Source organism: Corythoichthys intestinalis, chromosome 10, assembly GCF_030265065.1.
Source record: "Corythoichthys intestinalis isolate RoL2023-P3 chromosome 10, ASM3026506v1, whole genome shotgun sequence".
Classification (NCBI taxonomy): domain Eukaryota; kingdom Metazoa; phylum Chordata; class Actinopteri; order Syngnathiformes; family Syngnathidae; genus Corythoichthys; species Corythoichthys intestinalis.
Window position 1 is genome coordinate 44,659,656 of NC_080404.1, and position 25,983 is coordinate 44,685,638.

Consider the following 25,983-nt stretch of genomic DNA (forward strand, 5'->3'; position numbering starts at 1 on the left):
TTTCTGTAACCCTTCACAAGCTTTTCACACACTGTTGCTGGTATTTTAGCCCATTCCTCCATGCAAATCTCCTCTAGAGCAGTGATGTTTTGGGGCTATCGTAGGGCAACACGGACTTTCAACTCCCTCCACAGATTTTCTATGGGATTAAAATCTGGAGACTGGCTAGGCCACTCCAGGACCTTGAAATGCTTCTTACGAAGCCACTCCTTTGTTGCCCTGGCTGTGTGTTTGGGATCATTGTCATGCTGAAAGACCCAGCCACGTATCATCTTCAATGCCCATGCTGATGGAAGGAGATTTTTACTCAAAATCTCTCTATACACGGCCCCATTCATTCTTTCCTTTACACAGATCAGTCGTCCTGGTCCCTTTGCAGAAAAACAGCCCCAAATCATGAGGTTTCCACCCCCATGCTTCACAGTGGGTATGGTGTTCTTCGGATGCAATTCAGTATTCTTTCTCCTCCAAACACGAGAACTTGTGTTTCTACCAAAAAGTTCTATTTTGGTTTCATCTGACCATTATACATTCTCCCAGTCCTCTTCTGGATCAGCCAAATGCTCTCTAGACGGGCCTGGACTTGTAATTTCTTCAGCAGAGGGACATGTCTGGCAGTGCAGGATTTGAGTACCTGGCGGCGCATTGTGTTACTGATAGTAGCCTTTGTTACTGTGGTCCCAGCTCTCTGTAGGTCATTCACTAGGTCCCCCCGTGTGGTTCTGGGATTTTTGCTCACCGTTCTTGTTATCATTTTGATGCCAGGGGATGAGATCTTGCATGGAGCCCCAGATCGGTGAAGATTATCAGTGGTTTTGTATGTCTTCCATTTTCTAATAATTGCTCCCACAGTTGATTTCTTTACACCAAGTGTTTTACCTATTGCAGATTCAGTCTTCCCAGCCTGGTGCAGGTGTACAATTTTGTCTCTGGTGTCCTTTGACAGCTCTTTGGTCTTGCCCATAGTGGAGTTTGAAGTGTGACTGACTGAGGTTTTGGACAGGGGTCTTTTAAACCAATAATGAGTTAAAACAGGTGCCATTAATATGAGTGACCTCGTTAGACCTCGTACAAGAAGTTAGAACTCTTTGACAGCCAGAAATCTTGCTTGTTTGTAGGTGACCAAATACTTATTTTCCACTCTAAATTGGAAATAAATTCTTTAAAAATCAAACAATGTGATTTTCTGTTTTTTTTTTCCACATTCTGTCTCTCATGGTTGAGGTTTACCCATGTTGACAATTACAGGCCTCTCTAATCTTCTCAAGTAGGAGAACTTGCACAATTGGTGATTGACTAAATACTTATTTGCCCCACTGTTTGTCGTATTGTCTACAGTCGTTTCTGCAAGTTCCATAGCAGCAGGGTTCACTCGGCATGTTCTTTTTTGAAAGATTACTGGCAGAAAACAAGCAGTAATAACATGACTTGAATGCGAGGGCGTGTCTATGTTGACCCACTTCCGGGTTACAATGGCGACGTTACGGTCTAAAAATAGCATTCGTGCGGTACGCTATTCATAGTATTTAAATATGATGATTGATTCAAATTACTAAAAAGTATCACTTTGTTTCCTTGTTAAATTTTTATAGGGCATTCATTTTGATACTATAAACAATTTAAATCAACCTGTCTTATTAGAACTAATTTGATTTTATTCATTTTAGTTTTTAAAAAAAATTTTTTTTTTATTTTCCTTTCCCGCAAAATACACATTTAAAAAATTGAATTTCATGCATGAAATGAATTTCAAGTTCCATAATCCCAAAACATTTTCTGTGATATAAAATTTTTGAGGAAAGCATCTATTTTTATAAGAAAAAAAAAATATTTGAATATATAAAATACAAAAAATATTTAAAAAATGATTTGGGAAAAAAATATTATTACTTAAACATAAAACTTGTGATTCAGCTCCTTTATCAAGTTGACAAAAATGACTGAAAACTGTATGTCTGTGTCCCCTTCTAGACCAAAATTACGCTACGCTCAAATCCGGACAAACACCGAGAAGTGATGGTTGACATGTCTGCTTGCTATGCGGCCATTCATCGACCCCCCCTCCCCCCTACGCACCCGCTTTTCACACCGAGAGGGCCGTCAAACGCCATCGAGCCGTCTCTTCTGCTAAACTCAGGTGACCATGAAGGGATCAACACGCGCCACAGTTTGTTTGTGCAGCTGCACTCAGTCCTTGAAAAACAAGGAGCACGTAGGAAGCGCCACTCTTGACTTGCTCGCACATCTCAAGTGTTTCTTGGAGGATTTATTTTTGGACCGCAAACAAGGAGGGGCTTGCAAAAGGACAACATGGGAGTATTATAGTAGCTCCATTTCTGTCTTCTAAAGAACATGAAACAAGAATCTGAATTGATGTGACCTCCCATCAACAATCTCATCACCTAACTTGGCATGTCCACTATTCTTTACTGCTTTTAAGAGAAATAAAAATAGCAACAGAACACCACTTAATAGATTTGTCTTTTTATTTATTTTAACATTCAACTAGGGCTGCAGCCGTCGAATATTTTATTGTACGGATTGTACGGAAAATTCCATCGAGTAATCGGAATAAACTTCTTTTTTTTTTTTTTAAAGGTACAGAGTAGAGCTGAAACGAATACTCGAGCAACTCGAGTTTAACCCTTTAAGGTCTGGGCCTATTTTGTCTGATTTTGCATGCCTTTGAAGTTGCCTTTATATTTCAAAGAAAGAATTGTTTACGATGGCCTGGTTTGGTCCCTTTTTTTGTGACACCTAGAACTTCATGTCCAGACTGTTGTTTCCTTCACTGACCAATTATAAATCATCATTTTGGGCCCAAAAAGACAAAAAATTCCAAAATCGTTTTGTCAAAATTTTTAATATTGATGTCCAATTGACAACCAAACATGCGTAACGAACCGTTTTGAAACTTTGTAATATTTATTCAACATGTTAGGATGAACATTCAACCAAAAAATTTTAGAATAAATAGTCTTATATTTGACAATTCAACATTAACAACAGGTATAGCCATAGTTGTTTTTTGCCTTTATACATGCTCTAGTCAAAACAGGTTATATACAGCAGACCAAACAGTGAAGAACAGTGAAAAAATATATACCATCTAACACAAAAAGTGTTTAGAGGCCATCTCTTTATGAGTTTAGGTATTGCGGCCCATCACCTGATGAAAACTATGTACACACAATCAAGCTTCTTGAACACACATTTATATGCACAAATTGAGAAGACTGATTGTGGGAAAAAATATATATATATAACATTGGGAAAAAAAGTATTTTCAAAAATATTTACAATAAACAAATTAAATTTTTTTCAGGCATGCCACTCCGAAAAGCAGTTTCGTCCTGGAATTAGACACAGGGCTACATCACACAGTCCACACTTCCATGGGGTGTCGGTCCTCTTTCCACCCTTCCATTTTCATTTCACTTTACTTTCTTAGTCCCTATAAATGTACATGAAAAAAGTCAGTATTTATGAAAATAATAAAGTATAAAATAAAAATATATACAGCAATAAATAATAATGGAAATCTATATGTATGACAATAGAAAGAATATCATAGCTGAATATGTGCTACATCCCTAATCTTCATATGGAAAGAAGAACACAAATTATAAATTCCTGCCTGGGATACACACAGTGCACGTACGACTTTGATCTGATATGCACATTTTATCATTATATACACAAACACACACTTACATTGCATCAAAATTAACTTTGTCTTGCAATATCAAAAGAAACTTTCAAAAGAAACCTTTTCAGCATAAAAAAAAAAAAAAAAAAGTGAGTTGGCTTACCTCTGCTCGTCGATGGCGTCACCCACGTGTTCAAATCCGTCACTATCTTCACTCGAGGACTCTTCCGAAGAAGACGATGATGACGAATTTGGACCATCCTCTTCCTCAAGTTGATCAAAAAGCACAATTGCTTGCGCTAAATTAAGTTTTCCGTTCATTCTCAAAGTCACACAAAGTCGCTGCTCGATCCAAACGGCCGTCGCTCGCCACCTCGCTGCTTCAGAACACTCCTCCCTCTCGTTCGGTGGAACTTCGCACGGCAGTTATATTTATTAAAAGAAATCGCATTTTGTGCTTCCACTGTGACTTCGAAAGGGTTCGTTTGATTTGTGTTTTTTTCATGGAGCTTCCGTTTTGAAAAAGGACAAGAAATGATGGAAATATAGACATAAACAAATGATCCATGCAGCGTTTGAATGTTTTTTTGAGAGGACAATAAAACTATAAAACTTAAATGACAATATCTCACGTTTTAGTTGGTCGATTGACTTCAAATAATAACGAGAGTAAACCGCAACTTCCGCACTTTAAAACGAGACCAACCAACGGCATGTGGGTGACGTAATTTAAACGTGAGGGCGCTTCAAAGACGACGTGCGCTGAGGACGCGCCGGCGCGTCCTTCGACTCTCAAGGGTTAAAAACTGATCCGAGTAATTTTATTCACCTCGAGGAATCGTTTAATTTTGCCAGCTCTAAAGATCACGTTTTGCCCGGACTACTTTTAATGCGGGACAACGCGCTGACATCACGTGCGTAGAGGAAGAAGCAATAAAAAAAAATTTAAAAAAACACTTACCGCCGCCGACAGCCGCTACAAACTACGCCGACGTTGCTAAAAACTACGCCCCCATGATGCTAGTGTGGTAGCAGGTAGTGTCCGATGTGTCTCATAGATATCGCATGCATTTAGGACTAGATGCGAAATGACAGACTCGGCCGCGTCTGGGACGTGATAGTAAACAGCCACCATCTTTAAGCACTTCTTATCGCTAATAAATATAACGTTACTGTCACTCGCTCACGTAACGATTAACCCTTCGAAGGGCTAGGTTTCTATTGATTATGACCACTGTCGATGCGTGGCTAACACATATTACATACAGGCTTTATTTAATCTGTAAAAACAGCGCTGTAGAGTGATGAGGGTGTAAAATTAAAATATAATAAAGCTAACTGTAGGGTGACCAAACGTCCTCTTTTGCCCGGACATGTCCACCTTTCACGTCGTGTCCTCGTCATCCGGCCGGGTTATATTAATTCATGAAAATGTCCGTTTTTTATGATTTTTCACGGGACCAATTTGAAGAGAATCCCTCCGGCCGCTGGGGGGCAATGCTTGCCTGCGTTGTCGTGGCTCCTACTAGTAGGGGCGGGAGAAGGAGTACAGTTTACCCCTTGTATTATGGGGCATTACCGCCATCTACTGGGTTGACGGTTTGGCAAGAGAACAGGCAGTCAGACTACAATAAGGTGTACTTTTAAGAGACGTTTATAATGCTCCGTGCACCTTTCTGTAAGTTTATCTTCTGTTAGTGTCGCTCATGTGTCTTCTGTTATATATTATACAATAGTAGTATATACTGTACATGGTATGTTGAATGAATGAATGTATTAGTCTTGTATTAATTGTTCTGCGTTCGTGTATTTGGTTGAATGTTAGTATTATATTCTAAGTGGGAGCGCCTGCACAGTTGTTAAGTTTTTTACGATAAATACGTATATAATGGCAACTGTTGACTTCTGTTGGAGTTTTGTACTGGCGTGATCTGTAAAATCCCGTTTGGTGTCGCATCGTTGTGCTACAGATGATTGTAAACTTATATAGCAAAGTTTGATTTTGCCTCGTCTCCCGGTACTCGCTAATAAGGTAGCTATCAGTAAGCTAACTAAGCCGCACTAGGCATTATGCGAAATGTAGTTTCGAACTGCTGCGTTTGGAAACATGCCGGTTGAATAATTTGTCAGTTTATTTTAGTTATTGTTTGCGTGTAATCTAGAACATTGAATGAGAATAAAAATTGAGTGGGAATAACAATTTCTCAACGACAATTGTCGTGATAATAATTTATAAAAATGTTTATGTGGCACAAGCCTACTGTGTGTCTGTATTGACTGTACTATATTTCCACGGGTCTGCATTTTTTTTTTTTTTTTGTGGTCATTATTTAATTTTTTTTTTTTGTGTGTTTTTTTTTGTTTTTGTTTGTTTGATTATTTTTTTTTAGTAAAAATAAAGCCTGTTGAGTAAAAAAATATACTATAACTATATGGCTTTTTTTTTTTTTTAAATAAAACTGAATTTTTCTGTCCAGACGGAGGAGGCACACTTTAAATATATTAAAGTGATATAGGCATCTTTGAGTGAACTTCAAGTAAAATTCAAGTATCTCGAGGCCGGGCAAAGTGTCCTCTTTTTTGGAAATCAAAATATGGTCACCCTAGCTAACTGTCAGTTTTAGCTCAGTAGTCATTGCTGAATAAGACACTAAGTAGCACTGGTCCCTAATGTGCTCCAATACAGCTGGTATCATACATTTTATTTTGAGCACTGCAAAAACTCAAAATCCTATCAGTGCTTACAGTTTAGACTAACTAAAAACTTAACTAGAACTTAAAAATAGCTTGACACAAATGGAAATTACTGTAAATTGAAACACATGGGAAAAACACCTAGCTTTCAAGTGATGATCAAGCGTAATTACATTTTTAGGGAAGAAATATGTTTTGTTTTTTTATAAGATCTTGAAGTTTTTTGAGTGAAAGCAGTGAATTTTTTTTCTAGTCACATCTGAGATGCAATTGTTAGCTGTTTTCAACAATGTACATCGAAAATTAAGACATTGATTTACTGAAAATGGTTCAATATTGGATTAAATGTCTTTTTTCTTATATTTTATAATTGCTCAATACCTAAAAAAAATGTTTTATCCGATTACTCGATTAATCGATAGAATTTTCAGTCGATTACTCGATTACTCAAATATTCGATAGCTGCAGCCCTAGTACAGAGCAATTATAAAAATACATGAGAAAACAAGACATTTCACCTAATATTGAATCCAGTGCCTTTCTCTTCGCCGTTACCTCTGCGTGGTTGAAATCAAATATATTCGCCGCCTCTCCCTTCTTCATCTACCCACGTGACGTCAGCGCATTGTGTCTCAAAAGTAGTCCGGGCAAGGGTTTCCATAGGGACGGTAGGGACAAAACACTACCAACTTTTCAGGAGGCTCAAATTGTCCCTACCAACTTTTAAGCAAACTTATTTGCATTAGATAATGTGTTCAGTTATGCTAGTATAGGTCATTTAGATTGTCTTCCCATATGTTGTAACGATAGAATTGACCCTACCATTATTAAGTGGTTATTATTTTCGACTTAGTTACATTTCACTTGCTGAATGTGCCATTCCATTTTTTTCCTCGAACACACGTTTGATTGGCTGATGACTTGAGCCCCCCCCCCTTGTTTTCAGTGTAAATCTACTAGAAATAAGGGAAATGCTTCAAGTAAATTTTATTCAGATTTCTTGGAATAAGAAAAATAGCTAGCTGAAAATAAGCTTAAGAGACTTATTTTAAGCAAAAGTTGGTATATTTAATCTTAAATAAACTTGTTCGTCAGAAATGTTCTTAATTCAATAATACAACTAGCTAACGATAGCACCAACATATTCATAGTTAGTGTAGGCCAGGGGTCCCCAAACTACAGCCTGCGGGCCCGCCTCCACATTTGGTCCGACCCCCTAAACAATTTTTCCATTTTAAAAATTTTTTATTACTTGTGTTATTTATTTCCTGGCTTTTTCTGTGAAGAACCCAGAGAGGGTTATTTGGTTATTATCTATTTAATTAATAGTGTTATTATATTATATTATTTATATTATATTATACTATATTTAGGGCTGTGAAACGATTACAATTTTTAATCGAGTTAATTACAGATTGAAAATGAATTAATCTTGGTCTCACAAAAAATACACACGGTCCCAGGCTTCAACTGGGACCGTGTGCTTTGGTCAGAAGAGGCCAAGATTGAGCTTTTTGGCAACAAACACTCTAAGTGGGTCTGGCGTGCCACGAAAGATGCGCATGCTGAAAAGCACCTCATACCCACTGTGAAGTATGGGGGTGGGTCAGTGATGCTGTGGGGCTGTTTCGCTTCCAAAGGTCCTGGGAACCTTGTTAGGGTGCATGGCATCATGAATGCTTTGAAATACCAGGACATTTTAAATCAAAATCTGTTGCCCTCTGCCCAAAAGCTGAAGATGGGTCGTCACTGGGTCTTTCAGCAAGACAGTGACCCTAAACATATGGCCAAATCTACACAGAAATGGTTCACCAGACACAAAATCAAGCTCCTCCCATGGCCATCTCAGTCCCCAGACCTTGTTTTGTTGGCAAAAGCGGGTTGTACAAAGTATTAACACCAGGGGTGCTAATAATTGTGACACACATTATTTGATGTCAAATATTTTTTTCTTTATGTGGTTTTTTTCCCCCCACTCAATAAATGCACTTGTATTGAAGGTTGGATTTTTCTCTTTTTTTTCCATTAAGGTCCCATTTTATTTGAATTTTAAAAAAATTATTAGATGCTAAAAAACACATCTTTTTCAGGGCTGCCAATAATTATGGAGGCCACTGTACATATAGTAGTATACTATAAAATGAATGCTATAATTTTTGTTACTACGACTATGTGTGCCTTTCATTCAAAATAATTGTAATATTTCCGTGTGCTCTCTGCTTTATGTATTTTCAGGTTAAAAAAAAAGCAAAAGGAACAGTTTTCCCCCTCCCTAAAAAATGCGGAATGCACACCAGAAAGAGCATCTGAAATCAAAGTATTCTGAAAATGATTGTTCAGGACATTGCAATTGATTTTAAAATTTAGAACAATTTATACAATGACATACCACAAAAAAAAGAATTGTTTTGACTCCTGTTAAAAAGGTGAAGTCAAAGTGTTTCCGTTTACTTTTTTTGTACTAGTTAATGCCAGCAGCATTTGACCTCGTTTGTGATTTATTATTGTTATTTATTCGTTAATAAAGAATTTAGGTATTCCAAAATGTTTTTTGTGAATTAATAAGCTTCAACAAAAATTTCATCATTAAATTAGTACAAAAAAAAAAAAGATTAGTCGACTAGTCGTAAAAATAGTCGGCTGACTAATCGGGAGGAAATTAGTCGTTTGTGACAGCCCTAGATTCAACCCCTCCGTTCCCGTTGATTTGACACGTTGAGGGACAAAAAACGCAAAGAGGCTTGTAAAACTCTAAACTTTTTAATCAGTTCAAAAAATTCACAACAAATGTAACACCTCGAGAAGGGATATTTGCCATTAGAGACTGGGTACTTATGAAGAATTTACATTCTTTAGCCTAATTGTTTGTTTGGCCAGAACTCAGAACACATGAATGAAAAATGCAAAAATACAAAATTAAATGTAAACCCGAATTATTTGTCATTTTGCTCTACGGGTAGTGTCTTGACTCACTACTGCCGAGTAAACAATCTAAGTGAGCGGAATTGAACGTGTTGAAAGCAGTCAACCGAGAACCCATAAATACCTGTGCCACTTCTCTAAAACATCCCATTCATGAAGGTTCACAAATGAGCAACAATCCTCTTAGAGGAAAACAAAAGCCCGATGTCGACTACGCGACAGTACCCAATCATACGCGCGCGCACACAACCACACGCCGAAGAAACAATAGAATAAGAGGAAAAAAACAAAATGTTCCCATGGTATTAAAGATGCTATACAATTGGGATGATATGCACACGTTCCTTAGAAAAAATGTTCAATCCACTTTGCCGTCAGATGCGGCGCAACTCCCGCTGCCGTCTTTTAAGCCTTCATTCATTAGCCGCTCCGTTCATTCTCCCGTCAAACGGCGTATGTGCCTCGAAAAGACCTTCTTAATCTACAAACTGCGATGCGGATCAAAAACCTCTCTTATATATAAATATATATATATATATCACATATATATTTATATATCAACAAATATACGGGGAGGAAGCGAGGGAAGTGGTGGTGACGACAAAAACAAGACTTGATCATGCAGTTCGGCAACGAGCCTGACTGATAAAACGCAAGTTGTGGAAAGAGATTTAGAGGAAAAGTCTTCATACAAAACGTGGGTTATGTAAAAAGGGCCACAGTCCATTTACACATTGTTGGCGTCGTTTCGCATGAGCGGCCTCCGCTCCGGGGGATTGGGGTGGTCCCCCGTTGTCGCGCCGCTCTCTGCTTTTGTTGTCTTTGCTGTGGTTAGTCGAGTTAGTCAGACAGTTCGACGGAGGCGTGCCGGCCGACGGGGCTCAGTCGCACATCTCTTCGGGGATCTCGTGCGGATTGAGGATGCCCGGAACCGACATTTGGATTTTGTGTTTTTCCTCCTGAGCCTGACGAAGCGACGCTTCCCTCTCCTCCAGGAATAGGTCCGTCGTGTCCTCGCCGGCGAATTCCTGTAAATTGGCAAGTCATGCGGACCACTTTCGGCTAAACGGGCGCGCCATTTCTTTACCTTAATCTGCACGAGGAAGTCCCTAAGGTGCTCCTTGAAGGCGGGAATGTCCTGGTTGAGGCTGAACAGTCCAGTTACAAACACCTTCACCTGAGCACTACAACACAACACAAAGGTGATGTTAGGATTCCAGAAGCCAATTAAACCCGCTTAAAAACAATTATTTTGGTAGCTGGTCAATCACTGATTTCAGTTATTTACCACTCATATTACAGAAATTGGGTATTTTCTTTTAAAGTGATCCTCTAACTTAAATACATGTAGGCTCTAATAAACCACAATTGTTCTCTTGTACTAAAATATGTTGTTCGAAACACATAAAATGTTAAATCAATGGCAATATTTATAGTACATATTTTGACCGTTAGCTGACACCATGGTTTGCGGGCTCGCAGTGATGACGTCAATGGCATCTTTCCAAATGTGTAGCGTGTTCAACAATTGCTTATTGCTGCCTAAACTCGCGAAGTAAAATGCCACGATGTGCTGCTTTTGGATGCCATTTCCAGTCAAATGGAAACAAGGGGAGTGAAGTGAGTGGGCAAGGTGGAATTATTATTTTTAGTGAATAAATGTGCATAAGTGGAAGCTTCTCCCCCTTTTTGGTCCCTGTATGCACGTATCCTACCCACCACGCGTTGCAACTGACGCCCGAACATGTATCCTGGATCCTCAGTCGAGCAAGGTCCCACCGCGCCTGCAATATTGGTTTCGGATCTGTCTATTGTTTTGATTTGTCGGTCCCACCGCGGCTTTTCGGATCAGTCTATTTTGTGGAATCGACGGCCTGATTGCGGCTGAACCATTGCCATGGGATCGGTCTAATTCCTGGATCTTCGAGTGAGTAAAAAAACGCGGATTTGGATTACTATTGCGATCTTTTTTGTTGACTATTATTCGTGGAAGTTTTCCCCAAATCATACTAAATAATTAAAGCACTATGGCACGCTACAGTGACGACAGTGACTGTCGTGGACCTTACAACAATGTTGGAGTTCGTCAGGGAACACGGGTTTGCGTACTGCTGAGCTCCCCAGTGAAGAGTGGTCAAGGTGGAAATATTTTTTGTGAATAAATGTGCATAAGTGGATGCTTCTCCCCTTTTTGGTACTTATATACATGTATCCTACCTACCACGCGTTACAATGTACAAGACATGGATTACACAAGGTGTGCTCTTTGGCCTGTACTGTATGTAAAGCACACGACAGCTCTGGATGCTAACAATCTACAAAATTATATTGGGATGTTTGAAAACGCAATATGCGTACCTTGAATATCTGCTAATAAAACCGGAGATCCCAACACTCTCGCTCCCAACCCGAGTTCCCAATAGCACTCTGTCGCTCTGTTGCCATTGAGACAGCGAGTGCATCACCAGTTTTGCCCAACTTTTGTCTGATCAGGTATTTGCTGCACGCATTTTCCCCTGAAGCTCGTCTTGTGAACGACCGACAGTGCTGTCCTGCCCTTCACTTTTCAGATCTGGTTCAAATAGGAAGGGTAGAACTGACGACATGTTTCGGCATCGGGGCCAGTGACGTCACGCAATGCGACGTAACAAGAATGGCGACCTATCACTTAAAATAATTTTACAAACTTTATTAAAACAAAAACATTAAGAGGGGTTTTAATACCAAATTATGATAACTCATACTAACATTTATCTTATAAGAATTACTTGTCTTAAAAATAGAGGATCCCTTAAAATAAATATTAAGGCTGCAACAACTACCATAATTTTTGGACTATACTACTTTTTACCCTCTTTTTGAATCCTGCGGCCTATTTGTTAATTTATTTGGGTTATCAGTAAGGGTGTAACGGTACATGTATTTGTATTGAACAGTTTCTGTACGTGGTGCTCGGTTCAGAACGGAGGCGTACCAAACGAGTTTCTGACGTCATGTAACCCTTACTTTTCGAGGCTGTGAGTCGATCAGGTTACAGTTTCTTTGTGTAGTTTATATTTACTCCGTCTTCTCTACTATAATGAGGACCAACACGGTAGAACAGTATAACCCAGAAACATCAACGGCGCGACAACGTGGCCGCCACGAGAACGCAGTGAAACGCAGCCGTTAAAGTCAATCAGCCAATGCACACCAGTCGCAGTGCAGCCGCGTGTTAGACGCGTCCCAGAAACGGCTCAACACGACGCATGCGAAAAGAACGGCAGAGTTTATTATTTGACGTGAGACGCGACCCTCCTGTGTCGATACTACTACCACCGGTAGCTGGGATCAGGCAGACCGGAAGTCACTCGTGTAAAAATAAGGTGGATCCGGTCGATTTTTTAAAACTAATATGCAATCGTAACCCACTTTTTGAGTCCATCAGATCTCTTGAGTGGTAGATCGGGGCACAGTTGATTTGTCTTTGTTGATTTACTGCTGTCTTCTCTGCTATAATAATCAACACGGCCCCGTGTTCACTACAAAACCCTCCTACCACAACAAAACAAGTAGGAACTAATATTCACATAGGAACTAAAGTTATACAACATAAAATATACAATATAAATGAACACTACATCACATTTGTAAAATATAAACATAATAAAATAAATAATAGCCCATTTAAATAAAATAAATTGAAATGAGTTAAAACACCTGTAATTAGATATTAAGAATAAAACACAGGTCCTGCTTACACAATTAAATTTATTAATTTCTGTGTGGTGCTTTAACTTAAGAAAATCCACCAATAAAGCTTTTGAAAACCGTTCATAAGAAAAAGAAAGGATTCATTGAGGCATTTCATTTGTAAAATACATATTAAAATCTTTGTCATCGGGATTGCTTTTCTCTTTAGCACAGGACTTCTTTTTTCTTCTTTCTTTCAGAAAGAAAGCTGACCAATATGCGGGGTCTGAAAGGCAAATTGTTGTTGGATTATCGTTAAATACCCGCTACATTTTGAGCAGAATTCTAGCTTTGTATAGGCTAATATTCCTATTGTTGAAAGCACAAAGGTGTGTAATAAACAACTAGCACATTTATATTTTGCATTTTGTTTTGTTACTGTACCGAAAATGAACCGAACCGTGACCTCAAAACCGAGGTACATACCGAACCGAGATTTTTGTGTACCGTTACACACTAGTTAATAGGCAAAACTTTATTTGACAGCGGAATCATAAGACTGCCAAAAGAGCGTCATAATTATGACCTGACATTATCATGGGCATTAATGAATGCTTATGACTTGCCTGGTACACCAGACTCACCGCTGTTCCAGCTATTGAGTCTGGCCACCATTCAGCGGATACAATTTCCAGGGCGGAGCAAGCCACAGCAAACAGACAGCGGAGTGGACCAATCAGTGACGGGCAGACGTGACGTTAGTAAAACGACGAGCAGGACGAGGGACTTGCACGCGGAAGTAAACATACGAGGAGAGCGGAGTTTATTCAACATGGCTAGCGCGATGTGTTTTTGGTCATTTAAAACTGATTTTACCGTGGATTGGAACATATTCTCGGCTCTCCCGTTCACCATCTGTGTTGTTGTGGAGACGACTTTCGACGCGCAAGAGTAACGTTGCTCGTGAAGAACACGTCACGCAAATAAACAAATCTGATTTGTCGATTGATTTTGTACCTGCTCGAGAGGCCGTTAATGGGCTGGTTCCCAGACTTTTCTCTCAGTGTTTGAAAAATACAGGGAGAACAGTCTGGCCATGCCAGGCAAGCTTATGACAGATGTTATTAAGTCTCATCCGGCAAATTAAGTTACCAACTCCATTTATGTCCAGCTCGGATCTTTTACATCCATTCAAAAGTGAGATAATTTGCCAGATGACACAAAATTATATCGGTCATATGCATTTATTAATGTTCTTGGCAGTGTCGTGTCATAATTACGATGGTCGTATTGACAGTCTTATGGCACCACTGTCAAAATGTTACCAAATTCCATAACTAGCAATGAATGAAACAACTAGAACAGTAACTGAAGAATTAGCACAGAAAGTGAATTTTTATTCATTTACAGTGGGGAGAACAAGTATTTGATACACTGCCAATGGGAAAACCCATTGGCAGTGTATCAAATACTTGTTCTCCCCACTGTACATCTGTAGTGCTGCAATACATGCTAGGAGGCATGTTGGACGACAACAGTGTTGACAGCAGAGGTTGACCGTCTCCCCCAAAGAGAACAGTGATGGCTAAATGAAGCTTCTTAAAGCAATGATGTTTTGCAGCCAATTGGTTCAAAGCTTCATGGTGGTTCATTTGGTCTTATGATGCCGGTGTCAAATAAAGTGTTACCGGTTGATATCTTTTGGTGTAAAAATCTCATAATACAGTAAGGACAGCTGCAGTTTATAGTCCAGTGCAGCTTATCTACGAACAAATGCAGTTTTCGTGTCAAATTTGGTAGGAGGCGGCTTATAGTCAGGTGCGCCTTATAGTGCGAAAATTAAGGTAAATCGATTAAATGCAATTATTAAATTAGTTGCCAACTAATTTGATAATTGATTTAAATCATTCGGGTCCTTGTTTGTAATGTGAGGCTGTGTGTGTGTGCGCCAGTGATTAGAGCGACAGTTCACTAATGCTGCAACTGCAGCTGTTGAGTTGCAGAATCAATATTATTAAGAGTCAAGAGTTTAATTGTCCTTTGTGTTGTTAGATCCAGTGTGCCTCTGTCAGAGGTGAGTATATGAAGCCAATTCTATTGTTTGTATCTTTTGTTGATGAGATATTACTATTTAGCATGGAGTGCTAAGCTAGTTAGCGAATATGCTAATTAGTGTTAAGTGTCCATTGTTGTTGTGTTCTGGAGAAGCATATTAGCACTTGAGTTATTGTCAGCTTGTAAAGTTATCTCCTTTTTGTAAAGAGTCCACTCAAATCCGCTCAAACTGCTCAATTGCACACGATGAGTTTCCACAGCAACTGTTTAACAACTTAAACGATGATCGACGCATGCGGCACTTTGAAGTTTCGGCTTCCAAGCATCTTTGGCAAGATCAAACCTTAACATCTGTCAATCATCGTTAACTTAAGTAAGCAACTCCAGTGCACTGCCTGACCAATAAAAGCAGCAGGTGGGAGTGTGAGAATGCGTGATCCGATTGGGACAGCTCATCTGTATTTTTAAATTGTAAAAAAAAAAAAAAAAAAAGTTTTTAAATGGATGGACTGAGGGCGAGAAGTAACGAAGGATCACTGTATATTCATTCCCAGCCATTTTGACAGTCGATTTATCACCAAATAATTGTTGGGATTAATCAACCAATCAGTTCAACTTTTAATCACCTCATTTACCGTTTATTCATTCATTCATTCATTTTCCATGCCCCTTTTCCTAACGAGGGTCGCGGAGGTGCTGGCGCCTATCCCAGCTAACTACGGGCAGTAGGCAGGGGACACCCTGAACTGGTTGCCAGCCAATCGCCTTGTATTACAGAAATTAGTAGCGTTGCACCGATACCATTTTTTGGGCCCGATACCGATACAGATACCTGGCTGTGCAGTATCAGCCGATAACGATTAGAGCTGTCCCGACTAGTCGACATAGTCGACGTCATCGATGACGTAAATCCGTCGACGAGCACAACATCCCGTCGACGGTTAATGAAGGGTTAAAAAAATATATGCGTGGAAAGTTAAAATGTCGGATGCTCTGTTTGCAAGCGGGGGAAGCGGCACAAAGCCAAAAAAAGCGCACCAGAGTGTCCAAAACATTGCCTTATTTCAAAGAAACAAAGGAGAGTACACTCTTCTGTCCTGTCTCTTCAATGCCAAGCTTGGCTGCACGTCGGCCGTGAATAAACACCTCAAGCGCCTTCACGCAGTTTGTAATTTTTTTTTTTTTTTTCATTTTTTGTACACCAGAGGGTGCTGTCGCCTTACTAAATAATAATGTTTCATTGACAATGGGCCTATAAGTGCTATTAGTATTGTTCTTAATGCTAATTGAAAGGTTTATTTCATGTTATGGTTTATTTTATGGTATAGAAAATTAGGTTAAAATAAGGTTAAAAGGTTATAAATATATACAGTATATACAGTGATTGCACTCAAGGGAGAGATTGTCAATGATAAGGTAATAAGGTAAAGGCAATTCATATAGGCAATTCATTGATATATAAATAAGGTTTAAAAGGAAAAAGGTGAAAAGTTTTTGTTAATTTCTAATTGTGTTGCTTTATTTGTGTGTACCGTAGCTCTTACAGTGTGTTTACATCAAGGATGGAATAAAAGTTGTAAACCATCAGTTTAAGAGACCATCTTTTCAATCGGGATGCTACACTAGTTAATTCTATCAGCATTTGAACTCATTGTTTATTTGTGATTTATTATTGTTATTTACGTGTTTATTTGTACTTTAATAAATAATTTGAGTGTTCCAATATGTTTTTTGTGAATTGATAAGCGTCAACAAAAATTTCATTGCTAAATTAGTTTAAAATAATAATAATAATAATAATTATTAGATTAGTCGACTAATCGTAAAAATAGTCGGCTGACTAATCGGGAGAAAATTAGTCGTTTGGGACAGCCCTAATACCGATACCATTCCGATACCAATCTGTTTGCAAAAAAAATAAATACATACGTATATATATATATATATATATATATATACGTGTGTGTGTGTGTGTGTGTGTGTGTGTGTGTGTGTGTATGTGCGCGTATAACGGATGCAACGTTACAGTTAAGTCACGGTTCGGTACGATTTTCGATACAATTCAATACAGTTAATGCTCTGAAACAGAAAATACAACTGTTATTATTATTTTTTTTTTTTTTTTTTTTTTTTTTTGCGCTAACAAGCAAAAATAACAGTGCCACCATATAAACAAGCATTTTAGTGCATAATATTTATGTGCTTACTTCTTACTGATCTGAAGAAAAATTTTGTATATAAGTGCTGAGAACAATTTTTACTGTTTGTAAAGTGGGTCACACTGTTGATTGCTGCAGCTCTCTTAGCAGCTATATTTAAACATCCTATTTGTGGTCCGAGTCCATCTGTAACATGTACTGAATTTACAGTATTTGCAGCATTATCTATAGTCACTGGTATGGGTTGATTTCGCCATTCAGTCATGGCGGTTTCTATTTAATCAATGTAGTCTGTGGACTATGCGTCGCTCTGGGCTCACGCAGCTCATGGCATGGGATCTAATGTAGTACATCTAGGTTGCTATTTGATGATATCTAGTGTGTGCGCGCGAGAGTCGGCATGGGATCTAACATACGACATCTAGATTGCTATTTGATGATATCTAGTGCGCGCGCTGCGCCGCTAGAGTGTTTTCTGGCCACAGAAGTCACTTCTGCTCATTACTGCACAACACCACCATATTACAATCGACTTTCATAAACAGGACGAGTTTGAAGTACGGCACTCTTAATTTGCCACTCATTGTTCATCATGAAACCATGAGTTTGCGGAGTCTCCCACGGTCTTAACGTTTCTGATCCCATCGGCGCCACAACAGAAAGCATTAGCTTACGCATGCTAATCGTTTGTGAATACCATGTTAAATGAGCAACATAACATTGCGGATATGCGTTGTAGTGTACATCCGCAATATCGAAGACGGAGGTGTAAATTTCGTGTGGTAATTTCGAGACAAAGACATACAGAGGTAATGATTTGGGAAGTTAGCTCACGTGGGGAGGACAGTATATTTGCTTTCAAATGATGCCGGTAGATGGTATCGGCGCCCCAAATGTTGGTACTCGTCGATACCGATACCACCAATTTGGGCCGGATCGGCGCCCCCTGCCGATACTGGTATCGGTGCAACTTTAGAAATTAGGGAATGATTTTTAAAAAAAATTTTAAATACATATTTTTTAAAAATCTATTTACCATTCCATCTTTGTTTTTTTTCACGGAAAAAGTAATATTAAAAACTGGGTCATTGGATCGCTTCCAGTTCAAATGGATCCGACATCTATTGCCGTCAACGGCAGCCAATGAGTTTGGAAGGAAAAAAAAAAAAACGTCTCTGGTGATTAACCAAGACTTGACAACTGCCGTATTGGTCCGAATATAAGACTGTTTTATGCATTGAAATAAGACTGAAAAAGACTAGGTCGTCTTAAATTCGGGGTCTAGACATTATAGCCATTCACGACGCTAGATGGCGCCAGATTATCATTGAAGCAAATGCTGAATTTGACTCCCCAGGGAATTCAATTGTAATTTTGTTGTTTTATCACAATAAATGGATTTTTTTACATTCAAAAACCAGAAGCCATTCATTTACGAATGTGATTGCACTTTAATTTACATATTTAAATGTTCAGACATTAAGATTTGAATGAGGAATTGGATATGAACAGGAATGGAATAAATAAAAATAAAATAAAATAAAGTTTTTCTTTATTAACTATCTATTTATATACTATACTAGTTTATTATTATTAATAATTATTATTATGATTAATATGCAATATGAATAGGAATATTATGAATATATAAAAATTAATTAGGTGTTCAAAAAGTTTTTTCAAACTTCAGCCTGGAAAAAAACGTCGTCTTATAATCAGGGCCGTCTTATATTCGGGCCAATACGGTAATTTGATAACAGACCGGCTGTCGGTTAATTTTGCATGCATTTGGACTTACTCCTGCAGGTGAGGGAAGGCCGTCTTGAGCAGGTTGGCCACGTACTCCTGAATAAAAACTTGGTTGTTGGCGGGAGAGGCGGGGTTCAGTGCAGTGGTGATCTTGCCCTCCTCCACCAGATTGAACATGTAGGCCAGGATGGACGCGTGCATTGTCAAACCTAAGAGTGATATCCCCGCATTACAACTTGATCACAAATCCCTCTGTTGTCACAACGTGTGCGAGCGTACCGGCAGTGTGAGATGTGTCGGTGACCACTGAGAAGATGTGTTGGAGGATGTCACAGAAATACGTCTGGTAGAAACTCTGAGCGGCGGCCTCCTCCTGTGCCACGTTTTGAAGCATGGTGTAGAGAATCTGAAGACCTGATCGAGGGGAAACAATGCTCTGTCTTTACTAGCGTAGCATTATCCTCATTCACACCAGTCGTCTCTGCTTTCCAATGCTGAAACGATTACTCAAACAATTCGAGTAACTCAATTTTAAAAAGTCATTTAAAAAAAAAAAAAAAAAAAAGATTTGAATTTTTCTGCTTCGAGTATTTGTTTAATTTAAGTGGCATTGTAGTGGATTGTTTTGAAAGTGTTGATATGGTGTAACATTTCACATGGCCTGTCAAGACCAACCTAAGTTTTCGTTTGAGCTAATGTTTTTTAATGCATTCGTTAGTTTGCAGTTTAGTTCTTTGGTATATTTAGATTTTGTGAGAATATGTGTTTGAATCATTTGTTAAGAGCATTGCGTTTAAAACAAACAAACAAACAAAAACAGCATTTAAGCTAGCGGACTTTTGCTATGTAAGTTAGCCAATTGTTCTTTAGTTGTACTTAGAACCTTTTTTTATACTGTTTATACAGCTCAAGTATTTGTTATGTTCCTTATCCGATTACTCGATTATTCGAACTAACTAGTTCATCGATTAATCAATTACTATAATAATCGATAAATGCCGCACTAGTTTCATGTATTCACTGTAAGACAGCGCTAGCATAACAATGACCCCGCTCGGCCCCGCCAATGCTTCCGCTGCCCCGGCTGGACCCCGCGACCGATGACAGCCCCCGAAACACAGGCCAGGTGCCACCGCACGACCCCCCTGCCTAGCCCCCGCTCCACCGAAGGCACCACGTTTACTCCGAGAGCGAAGGAGCGATACAAGGTAAAATTAAGTTAACGTAGCGCTAATAGACAAGATTAACGTTACTGTACCTTGCTAATATAACGTTAGCCCTGGGGGGAGGGCTGGGTTTCCATTAATTATGACTACTGTCGATGCGTGGCTAACGTGTCTTTCATACAGGCTTTTTTTAATATGTAAAAACAGCATTGTAGAGTGATGATAAAGCTAACTGTCAATCTTGGCTCGCTACTTATTGATGGATAAAAAAACCAAGTAGCACTGGTGCCTAATGTACTCCAATAGAGCAGGCATCACACATTTATTTTGAACACTGCAAAAACTCAAAATCCTATTGGGACTTACCATGTAGACCAACAAGCACTTAAAAATAGCTTGACACAAATGGAAATTCAATTGAAACACATGGGAAAAACACCAAATTTTTAAGTGATGTGCGTTATCATTTTTAAGTAAAAATGTAGATTTTTTTTTTTTTTTTTTAATAAGATCCTGTTTTTTGTGCCATGCGATTGGCTGGCAACCACTCGCATATTGTAAACTTTTCAACAAATTATGTCACAATGAAAAAATAGTGCCTGTAAATAGGTCACAGATACCTACCTCATTACATGACTTAATTGTATTTTTTTGTTACTGTCACATTTTCCCCGATAGCTTAGATTTTTTTTTTTTTTTTTAAATAAATCGATCCAAACAAAGAAAAATTGAAAACAAATTTTTTTACATGGGTAAATATTTGAAAAAGAAAATCTCGACCACTCCTTGATGTCTGTGATTTCTGCATTGCGACCCTTGTTGTATTACAGTGTTTCACCCATAAAATCCCCCAAAAGTCCAGCTGGGCCCATTCACAGCTGTTTCTTGACACTTGTTGAGACATGCTACATGGAGTTTTTGGATTTAAAAAAAAAAAAAAAAAAGGTAAATACGCGATAATATCTCGTTAAAATTAGCGTGTCTTACATTAGTTGTCTTTAATTACACTCTCTCATGCTCTCACCTCAAGTTAGGGGTTAAGTTTTTTTTTTTTTTTTTTTTTTTTTTTAAAAATGTCCTCCTGTTCAAAATTTTTCTTCCCCCAGAAAATTGAGATTTTAAGCTTTCCAATGAGCTATCACACATGCGTATAGGCCAATTTTGAAATTTGGCCAAATTGGGGGTGTCAGAGTGGAACTTCAAGTCACCTGAGTGTTTTCCGCCATATTTATAATTGCTCTTTACCTAAAAATATATGTTTTATCCGATTACTCGAAGGAATTTTCAGTAGAATACTCGATTACTAAAATATTCGAAAGCTGCAGCCCTATTGCTTTTTAAAGTTAACAAACTGCGACTCCTGAGTTCTTACCGGTGTCAGCTACGTTCCTCATTGTGTGTTTGAAGGCCCAGATGATGGAGTCCAGCACCAATTTGAACTGGGCCGGAGGGATGGCGAGGAAGGCGGGGAAGCAGTGCGAATTAACGGCTTGGAGCAGGTAGAAGAAGTGGGTTCGGTGCTCTGGGTACTCTTCAAAGTTCTGCCAAAACATGAAAGCTTCCTTATTTAGAGCTGAGCTTCTACTCCAAAAGCCTACAAATAACATCACAAGTACCTTGTTGATCATATTTAGAGTGCACTCGAAGACGGCGTCGAAAATTTGGGGTATTTCAGAGGTTATGTGTCCGCCCAGCTTGTTGACAATGGTGGCCATGGTGCTGAGAACCTCAGGCTCGCGGGCCGCCGGCACGTTGCGTTGATAGTCGATGAGGACGGCGTCTAGCAACGGGGGGACAAAGTTCTCTCCGACCTGCAATGGACCAAAACAAAACAAAAAAAATGTAGTGTCATTGACGATGACTTACGTCCAATCATTCTTCAGCTGTGAATTTAAATCAGCATCACTGGTAGACGTCCAATCCCTTTGAAGTGGGAGGGTGGCAGCGAATGAACATCCGTTCATTCGCTGCCACCCTCCCACTTGAAAGGGATTGGACGTCTATGGCCGTCATTGAGTATAAACGCTTGTGCCCAAGGTGAGTCATTTGCCAAGTTTAGTCCTATGTGTTCATTTCAACAGCTGTGAGATCTACGAGGTCCAGAATTCACGGCAATTTCTCACCATCTGCGGATCGTTTGATCGGCTGACCCAACCAGAGATCAGTTTCAAGGTCTCCCGTTTCACTGTCCTCATGCTCCTGATCAGAGGCTGCTTGGTCACCATCTCTCCTGCGCCACAAACAAAACAGCATGTTAAACCCGACTTGCGCACTAAATCAGATGGAAATGATTTTGCTGACCGAGTTCACCTTTTGGTGGCGCCACCAGACTACTCAACTCTAAAGTGTAGGTATGGCTAGAATCTTCAACCTTCACTAATTCAAGCGGTTCATGTGAATCAGGTCCTGATAGAATGTGAATTGTAATTTAATTGCTGCTTCTTAAAGTGATGTAGAGCTTTCAAGCAACCAGCAGGGGGTGTAATTACAACCAGTTTGCAGAGTTGCTAAGAAATGTAGTGTGGACTTCATAACAAAGATGAAAAATTCAATTTTTTTCCTGTTTTACTAGCACAGTGCATTTGAGAATGTAAATGTTTCACACGACGCTGCCTTTTTATACAGGCATAAAGTGAAATTTTTCCAAACCTTGATTTAAACAAGGAAGTTCATTTTTTAAGGAAAAAGTGCTGCAGCGATTAAATCGATTAACTTGAGTAATTATATTAGAAAAAAGCTTCGAATCAAATTTTGCTTTGAGTATTCGTTTAATTAGAGTGCCGTTGTAATGGTTTGTTTTGAAAGTGTTTGCATTTAGCTTTATTGTTTTGGGTGAATATACTGCCCTTTAGTGGCAACAGTGAAACTCATTTAACATGGCTGAATCCAGCTGCTCCCTGTTAAGACCAACATAAGGTAAATTTTTGTTTAAACTAATGTTTATTTTAATACATTCCTAATTTAGTTAATAGGTATATTTAGCTGTTTTTGTGGTTATATGTGTTTGAACCATTTGCATTGTTAACAAAGTTAGCATTGTATAGCAATTAAGCTAGCAGACTTTTGCTATTGAAGTTAGCCAATTATTCTTATTTATTTTTTCCGCTATTGTTTTTTTTTTTTTTTTTTTTTTTTGCATTTGTAATTTAGTTTATAGTTATATTTAACTCTTTTTTTGTGGCAGTATGTTTTGGAACGATTTGTTATAAGCGTTAAAAAAAAAAAAAAAAAAAAAAAAAAAACGGCATTTAATCGAATTTAAGCCAGTAGACTTTTGCTCTGCAAGTTAGCCAATTGTTCTGTTGTTGTATTTAGATCCTCTTATTTATTTATTTTTTATACCGTTTGAGGCTAAACTCTGGTATTTTAATTTATTTTTAAATGAAATTGAAATTCTGCATAGTAGAAAGAAACACTCAGGAATTTTATTTTGTATTAGCATTTAAAGATCTTTTGAAAGTGCAATTTTGAAATGTTCTTATCCGATTACTCGATTATTCGAACCAACTAGTTGATAGATTTATTTTAGTAGGCGATTGCCGATAGCTGCAGCCCTAGGAACATCTGCCTTGATCTGTTTAAAGGTGAGCTATTGATAGGCGTAATAAGAGCAAGCAAATGAGTTTAGGTCAGTGTGTAAAATGAAGAGGTTTGAAGATTCGAATCGCCAAGTTGAATTTTGATGTACTCCTTAAATATCTCCAAAGTCCAATCACAAATGCCATATAATGAACACACACCTCCCATACCATTTGTCTGAATGGCAGCAGATATGTTCTCGCTGAGGCACTTGTACACATTGAGCATGTCGAGGTAAATCCGTCCCAGTTGGATGACAAAAGGGTGTCCGACAGCCTTACAGGCTCTGACGTTGGTCTTCAGAATGCTGCCCAGTTGTTTCACCGTCTCTGGGTCCTTCAAGATGTCCACGTTCTGAAGGCCAACGCAGCAGGAGAAAAAAGCACAAAGAATGAAGATCCATTGAAGTCAAAAAGTGTTTGACAAAATATGATTCCCTGAGGCCACACATTTTAAGATGACTTTAAAATGTTGTATGTCCTGAAATCTAAAATACCCGATGGCACCTTCAAAGTCTAACGAGTATATGGCTTACCTTTGTAGCCTGCTGGATAATACTGTCCCACACTTGGTTAGGTAGTAACATGTATTTCTCGATAAGATGCTCCTGTACAGCTTGGTCTGTCTGAGCGCCGATCATGTAACCTACAGCTTCGTAGAACGTGTGCACCTTGGACGCAAACGAGGTAAGGTGAGCGGAATGCGATGACTGTGAAACCTAAATGCATCTGTGTACTGACCTGTTGTGGCTGTAGGTCGCAGATAATGGTGTTGATGTTGTTGAGGATCTCGTCAATGAAGGGCATCACCTCTCCCACTTGTACTTGGATAAAGTGGCGCCGGCACTTTTGAGCGATCTTGATGAACGTGTCGCAGGCCATGTCCTGAACCCCGTCGTGGGTCTCTGTTGACAAAGCGCCATTGCCGGCGGTTGGCAAGATTATTAAGCGGAAGTACAGTAATACAAAATTTGCCACCTTCAAAACCTCACCGTGCATGAACTCAAAGAGCTTGTTGACCACAGTTTTGAGGAACTTCCAGTGAGCTCTTAGAAAGCGAGGATACTGGCCGACGATGTACATAATGTTGGAGGCAATAATGGCCTTGTTGTCCTTTCCTCTCTTTTGTTCACACAGACCGAGCAGATCCTAGGACAAACACAGGTGTTAAAAGGTTTTTCCATAGCACTCTGTAAGCCTGGTGGGGCGCCAGGCTAATAGAGAGCAACAAAAGATCGAATGCGTACAGGATTTTAACCACTTGTAATTAGGGATGTCCTGATTGCATATTTTTGCACCCGAGTGAGTCAGAGACACCCCATTTTGAGAATCTGCCGATACAGTCTTGAACCGATACAACAACAAAAACTTTGTTTTTATTTGAACAGAAGTTGCAAAGATGTTACAGTAACTACTGTACTATTTACAGTACTTCCTCTTACGCTTTTTCTAGGAGTGTTGCAGAGTATTAAAAAATTATCTTTTTCCAATGCCACTATTTCTGGATAATATTGTTACTTTTAGCCTTTAAAAAGTAGAAAATACATATATATAAATTAGGCCTTGGAAAAAAAACGATCATTGCGATTTTTGGGGAATTTTAATATATTATATTGCAATATTAAAAAACTAGATGCATTTTCACTAGATAACTTGAATAGCGGTTTTAGATAGGGCTGAAGAATATTGGAAAAAATTAACATTGCGATATATATTGTAAAGGCTCCACGCTTACTTTTATGCATTGGGTGCACCGGTGCTCACAACTTTTTCTTACGGTGCACCAGCACAAAATGTAGGCGAACCCACATTTTTCATTGCATCACCTTTAACGCCATACTTTTAATCACTCTCCATAACATTCATATAATTCATTCATCCATTTTTTGAACCGCTTATCCTCATGAAGTTTGTGGGGGTGCTGGATCCTATCACAGCTAACTCCAGGAAGAAGGCAGGGTACACCCTGAACAGGTTGTCGGCCTGTCGCAGGGCACATGTAGACACACAACCATTCACGCACACACCTACGGACAATTTGGAGTGTACAATCAGCATAACATGCACATTTTTTCGAGATGTGGCAAGAACCTGGAGGAAAACCCAGGCAGGCAGGGGAAGAACATGTAAACTCCATACGGATAGGCCAGGATTGAACCCACAATCCCAGAACAGGACGTGCTAATCACTACGCCAACTTCATAATGTGCAATATTTTTAAACAACAATAACATAGAAAAATGCTCGACTTTATTAAATGCTTCATTGAGTGAGTCCACTCAAATGTACAGAAAGCCTCACTTACACAATGAATTGCCACAGCACACTAAGTGCTGCTC

The 25,983-nt window shown here is 39.0% G+C and overlaps 2 protein-coding genes across 10 annotated transcripts in view; one reads left to right on the plus strand and one right to left on the minus strand.

Annotated features, from left to right (window-relative positions):
- sanbr (SANT and BTB domain regulator of CSR) overlaps window positions 1–2,502 on the plus strand; it is a 38,137-nt gene extending 35,635 nt beyond the window's left edge. For 4 of the 6 annotated variants that reach the window (XM_057848920.1, XM_057848923.1, XM_057848921.1 and 1 more), the window contains one exon: window positions 1,972–2,502. In XM_057848920.1, coding sequence (XP_057704903.1) covers window positions 1,972–2,017 — 46 coding nt within the window. In that variant the 3' untranslated portion in view covers window positions 2,018–2,502. The remainder of the gene's footprint in view (window positions 1–1,971) is intronic. The other 2 variants (XM_057848918.1, XM_057848922.1) reach the window with 1 other exon arrangement.
- Window positions 2,503–9,038: 6,536 nt separating this feature from the next.
- The window catches only part of xpo1b (exportin 1 (CRM1 homolog, yeast) b), a 35,019-nt gene continuing 18,074 nt past the window's right edge, over window positions 9,039–25,983 (minus strand). For 2 of the 4 annotated variants that reach the window (XM_057848476.1, XM_057848477.1), the window contains exons 15-25: window positions 24,637–24,793; window positions 24,386–24,549; window positions 24,181–24,315; window positions 23,807–23,999; window positions 22,190–22,296; window positions 21,683–21,877; window positions 21,439–21,607; window positions 19,180–19,314; window positions 18,950–19,109; window positions 10,353–10,449; window positions 9,042–10,293 (exon numbers count right to left, since the gene is read on the minus strand). In XM_057848476.1, coding sequence (XP_057704459.1) covers window positions 10,147–10,293; window positions 10,353–10,449; window positions 18,950–19,109; window positions 19,180–19,314; window positions 21,439–21,607; window positions 21,683–21,877; window positions 22,190–22,296; window positions 23,807–23,999; window positions 24,181–24,315; window positions 24,386–24,549; window positions 24,637–24,793 — 1,659 coding nt within the window. In that variant the 3' untranslated portion in view covers window positions 9,042–10,146. Of the gene's footprint in view, window positions 10,294–10,352; window positions 10,450–18,949; window positions 19,110–19,179; window positions 19,315–21,438; window positions 21,608–21,682; window positions 21,878–22,189; window positions 22,297–23,806; window positions 24,000–24,180; window positions 24,316–24,385; window positions 24,550–24,636; window positions 24,794–25,983 lie in introns of all 4 variants that reach the window. The other 2 variants (XM_057848475.1, XM_057848474.1) reach the window with 2 other exon arrangements.